Source organism: Engraulis encrasicolus, chromosome 7 (assembly GCF_034702125.1).
Source record: "Engraulis encrasicolus isolate BLACKSEA-1 chromosome 7, IST_EnEncr_1.0, whole genome shotgun sequence".
NCBI classification, from domain to species: Eukaryota; Metazoa; Chordata; class Actinopteri; order Clupeiformes; family Engraulidae; genus Engraulis; species Engraulis encrasicolus.
The window spans coordinates 26816878-26822615 of NC_085863.1; the positions used below are offsets into that span (position 1 = coordinate 26816878).

The 5738-nt window shown below is 43.2% G+C and overlaps 1 protein-coding gene across 1 annotated transcript in view; it reads left to right on the forward strand.

Annotated features, from left to right (window-relative positions):
* Nucleotides 1–4333, forward strand: part of nsg2 (neuronal vesicle trafficking associated 2) — a 49025-nt gene extending 44692 nt beyond the window's left edge. Inside the window, exons 3-4 of the mRNA XM_063202443.1 lie at nt 2878–2988; nt 4139–4333. Coding sequence (XP_063058513.1) covers nt 2878–2988; nt 4139–4333 — 306 coding nt within the window. The remainder of the gene's footprint in view (nt 1–2877; nt 2989–4138) is intronic.
* Nucleotides 4334–5738: the final 1405 nt, after the last annotated feature.

A 5738-nucleotide genomic window follows, 5' to 3' on the forward strand; every position in this document is an offset into this window, starting at 1 on the left:
GTGTCTGTGTGTGTGTGTGTGTGTGTGTGTGTGTGTGTGTGTGTGTGTGTGTGAGAGAGAGAGAGAGAGAGAGAGAGAGAGAGAGAGAGAGAGAGAGAGAGAGAGAGAGAGCGAGAGAGCGAGAGAGAGAGAGAGGAGTCGTGTGGCAGAGGATTGAACGTGAAGAGGGGGTAGAATGGAATTAGGGGAAGGTGTTTATTGGATCACGGCTAGGTGTAGGGTTCTATAAGCATCAATGCACCTCAAGAAAGAGGAGAGACAACAGTGGGGAAGAAGGAGAGAGAGAGAGAGAGAGAGAGAGAGAGAGAGAGAGAGAGAGAGAGAGAGAGAGAGAGAGAGAGAGAGAGAGAGATAAACAAACAAAGCCTCGGTCTCGCTTTGAGCTGAGGGATTTTTGGCTATGAAACACCAGCTTTCTTCTTCTGAGTCTTGATAAGGCCTCTTTGAACCAAGAAAGCGTTGTGTATCAAAGTGTGAAATGAACATGTTCACAGCTGAAGTTCGTTGGTGTGCACGAATAAACCTGTTTGCAACTGAAGACAAAAACAAACTGTTTGGGTGTGACCTTTTGAAACCCAGATATGATATGAGACTTGTGAACTTCAACTTTTTCATCAGCTCCAGTTGTCTCACAACATGTTTTCAGTTTGTTACAGCATGGGGGACATGACCTAAATTGTAAACTGTTATTGAAGAATGCTTGTAGTTTTTCAGCAGTGAATAGTGAAGCCAGCCAGCTATTGTAAATGTGTTGAACATGACATATTGACTCCTTTCATTTCATTTCCTTTCATTTCTGGTCAAGAGTGTTTTTTGCTCATATTTAAGCGTTTGGAGTACGCGCACATCCAAGTAAACAGGGGCTGGACTAAACGTGATCAAATAAAAAAAAAAACCACAGTGTTGCTGCTCCCAGTTTATTGTACACAGCGTTTCGACCAGACTGGCCTTCGTCAGGTGTAGGTCACCTGAAAAACTGGGAGCAGCAACAGTGAGCAGATCTTTTGTCTTTTTCTTTTTTTGTCATATGACCATGTACAGTAAATGTGTTTTATGACCTGTTAACAGGTTACCATATGTAATACTTGTACTGCTTACACTTTAGGAGGGATATGTTGAAGTAGGAGTTTGCTTTGTTACAGTAGCCTGTTGTTGAACATGGGAAACTTTCTTACTGTACATCATAACCATAACATCAATGAGAGTCCTAAATTAACAGATTAAGACTTGGTCATGAACATTTTGATAATGATATCCTTATAATAGAGGTTCTCCATGAAACGGTTAATTTTCCTTTGGAATCAGAAGTGGCCAACTATCCTGGTTGTGTGTGAAAATGTAGCCTAATATATAATTGATTTCTAGGTCAGCACTCTGATCATGTGAACACTGTTTAAATATATGACGCATATACTGTTTATGAGTCATTGCTTGGTCACCACCCTAATGGTGTGTGGTGGCCACTAGTTAAATACATTTATTTTGTATATGATTGATTTGCAGATCAACACCCAGATGGCAACGTACTGTATGATTCATTTTCAAGCCACTACCATGATTGTATGAACACAGGTTACAGTAAAATCTGGCTGAAGTAGTATACCTCATGCGCGTGGTTGTCTATGTGCGTTTTAGTTAGAGGTGCTCCGATTGCTCGGCTGCCGATCATGACCGGCCGATAATGGCCAAAAATAGCCTGATCGGTGATCGGAAAAACATGCCGATCAAAAAACCGATCGAGAGATATTAAATTCCTCACGCAACCATTTGCCTTTACACCTGGCGCTGCATGTAGGCGCTGGCTCTGCACAGCTGCAACTGCACCAAAAGAAGGCATCTTTGCTTGTCTATAACTTTTCGCCATTCCCCCCTTCATTTCCACCATTCATAACCATATCTGCATCAACAATGATCTGATTTTCCGATCCATGCGCCGTTTACCTGAGTGACAATGTAATTTGCGATTGATTACTCGCCAGTGAGCCATGTTACGTTATAACCTGTGTAGTTGCCTTGGTCAGCACGCGACAACTTCACGTTGTCAGCACAAACATGTCAATTATTGTTTTCAAAGTTGTAATTGGCAGTCAGTCGATTAGTTTGATAGTAGCTGAAACACCAAACGGCGACATATGTGGTTAAAACTTGAGAGAGAGATTCAGAACGGTAGTGGAGCACTGCAACTGTGGACGGTGACAGAGAGGGGAGGGGCTCTCCTCACGAGGCTGCTCATTTAAAGCGACAGGTTGTTTTTTTCTCGTATGTGGAAGACTATTTGATGTAATGTTTCAGTTTCAATTCAATCTTAAATAGTTTAGTTATTCTATGCAATAACTTATACATTGATTAATACTGTAGACTGTATTACCAACACTAGTCTGAAAGATAATAATAATAATAATAATAGCCTAATAATAGACATGTGCAAATTAAGATTGATTGGTTTATGGGCAGAAATGGTATTCAATAAGGATAATTAATAGGCTATTAAAAAAATAGGAAATCATTTTTGTGATCGGCAATGATCGGTAATCGGCAGATAAAGATTTTTGGTGATCGGTATCGGTGATCGGACCCAAAAAATGGTGATCGGAGCACCTCTAGTTTTAGTTTAAAATCTGAAGACAAGGCTCCTGTTATAAATGTGCAGTTACCAGAATGGCAATGACCAAGTCATAATGTATTGTAAAAGACTTAGTGTAATGTTGTAGTGGTTTAGTACAGTACTATGGTAAAGTCTTTCCAATGACTTTTCCACTGGCTGTACTAAAGTGTCATTTTGATCCCTGCTTGTCTGCTTATTACATGGCGTGATTGACAAAGTGACAAGTGCCTTTTGACTTTGACTTGACCTTGACTCTTATGTCTCGTTTGCAGGTGACTATCCTGATCGTGCTGGCGCTGGCGTTCCTGGCCTGCATAGTGTTCCTGGTGGTATACAAGGCCTTCACCTATGACCACACCTGCCCCGAAGGTTTCGTCTACAAGGTGAGTCGCAGCACAGACACACAGCTCAATATTAGTCAATGTTAAGTCATAGTCACACCAGGCTGGTTACTTCTAAGCCATAATATCTCGAAAACAAGTTGCACCCTGCTGGCAGAAAAAACAATGTTCAGACTGGTAAAATATGGTATCAAAAACGTTTGAGTACTGTACTGCCCTCAAAGTGCAATAACAAAGCCAACATTGAGACTTAGAAAAATGCCTTCGAAGCCTTGGTATTTGGTTGGATATTGTAATAACTGCACATTTGACATAGCAATATCTCTAACACAGGATACACGTGGACCATAAAGCTTTGTCACAAGATAAAGGAGGTGGAATGAAGACCATTTTCAATCTAAACTCAAGTTCGACAAAAAATATGTTGTTACTGCATTTTGCCTTTGTAGGGCAGTGTAGTTTTGTATCTCCTGGTATGATATTTCCCAATACCTTTATTTCTCTGTGGGAGAGGTAGCTATTCCAGCCATTAGAAACGTATGGAAATAGGAAGTGCCACCCACTGCCCATTCTGCAAGCAAGATTTATGAACTTTGCAACGTTTCGGTCATGGTCTGTGGCCCATAGTCCATGAGTCCATAAATCTTACTTGTGCAATGGGCAGTGTGCCTTAGTTCTTATTTCCATAAGTTAGGTCGTGCTCGTGTTTTCAATGCACTTGTCTTGTTCTGAGGTGGGGGGGAAAATCTATTTTTTCTTTTTGAAGCTTTTAGAATGTGGAAAAAGCACTGCTGGGTATTTCATCTAGTCCTGTGGTGCTGTCTGAACTGCATGCGTATTAGATACATTTTGTGGGATGAAATGCTGTATGTATATGTGGCTGGGTATTCACTTTCTGAGGTACGGCTCTACAGCATCCATCTAAAAGACCGTCTGTGTGTGTGTGTGTGTGTGTGTGTGTGTGTGTGTGTGTGTGTGTGTGTGTGTGTGTGTGTGTGTGTGTGTGTGTGTGTGTGTGTGTTTGTGTGTTTGCATGTGTGTGTGTGTGTGTGTGTGTGTGTGTGTGTGGGTGTGGGTGTGTGTCTGTATCCATGTCTTCTGATGTATACGTGTACTTGTGTGTGCGCGTGTGCCCGTGTGCCCGTGTTTGCGTGCGTCCTCGTGTCCGTGCCTGTATGCGTCCCTCCTCCAGCATAAGCGCTGCATCCCGGCGTCCCTGGAGGCCTACTACAACTCGCAGGACTCCAGCTCGCGGGGCCGCTTCTACACCGTCATCAGCCACTACAGCATGGCGGCCAAGCAGACCAGCTCCCGCTCCGTCTCCCCCTGGATGCCCGCGGGCGCCGGCGCCCACGATGCCAAGCCGCCCAGCCCTGACAGCCAGTGAGCCCAGCCCAGGCCAGCCCAGCCCAGCCAGTCACATGCCAACAACTATACCCTTCCACTTCTCTACTCTATTCCTACCCATGACTCTCTTTTGTCTCTTTCTCTCTCTCTCTCTCTCTCTCTCTCTCTCTGTATGTCTGTCTGTCTGTCTGTCTGTCTGTCTGTCTGTCTCTCTCTCTCTCTCTCTCTCTCTCTCTCTCTCTCTCTCTCTCTCTCTCTTTCTCTCTCTCTCGCTCTCTCTCAGCCAGTGAGCCAAGCAGCCCAGAATGGCCACTCACATGCAGGGTTGTGTAAAGTGGGGATAGAAGTAGTCTTTCAGATGTGATTACAACATTAGTACTAGTATGATATTAAATGGTTTCAACTATGGAATATCTTACAACCAGTGTTGAAATTGCATCTGTAAGAGTACTTCTGTTACTACTTACTGTATACAACTGTGCTCACATGCCGACAGCTATGCCCTCTCTACACTAGTGTTCTCTCTCTACTTCCCACTCTCCCACCCATGCTCCTCTCTTTTGTCTCTTTCTCTCCCTCTCTCTCTCTCTCCCTCTCTCATTCCCTCTCTCTACTCTATTCTCTCCTCTCCCTACTCTTTCACCCATGCACTTCTGTTTCTCTCCCCCTCATTCCCTCTCTCCCTCCTCCACTCTAGTTTCACCGCTATCGGCCGATCTCAATTCATTTACTTCTCCATTTGGGTAATGAAACTGCGCGGCTGGAGTCTGATCTCTCTGTTTCTTTCTCACTCTGTCGATCTTTCTCTGGCTCTCTCTCTCTCTCTCACAGTCTGTCTATGTTTCTCGCTGTCTTTCTTTTTTTCTCTCTCTCCCTCTTTTCTCTTTTCTCTTCAATGATTACAAATATGTGGGATCCATCTGACGTGAGCGTGACCGTCAGCAGATGTGGCTGTAAGTCGGCTAAATCCCTCCACAATCATCCGTCCAGCCGTGCCAGCTAGTTTAGCCCAATGTGTTGTGGCTCATTTGCTTCCCTTCTCATCATTCCTCCCTCCTTCCCTTCTTCTCCCTCCTCTCCTCTCTCCGACTCCTCTCCCTCCTTAATTTTCCCACCCATTGTGTTCGTCTGTGTTGACGACCTTGGTTTAACCAAGTCTATTTGCGGATTATTCATTTTTAATTTTATTTATTTATTTATTTATTTGTTTATTTATTTATTCATGAATTATTGCTCCTGTTTTCTACGTAACGACAGAAGGCTATTTGTACAAAGGCATGGTCTTAAAACACATTCTTTTCGTTTGTCCGTTTGTTTGTTTTCGTTGTTCTGCATTTTTGTCATAGAGCAAACAAAGCCTACTGTTATTATTATAACCTTGTAGTTTTATGACTACTCATTTCCGAATAATGTGAGAGAATCAATGCTATGACCAGGTTTAAAAG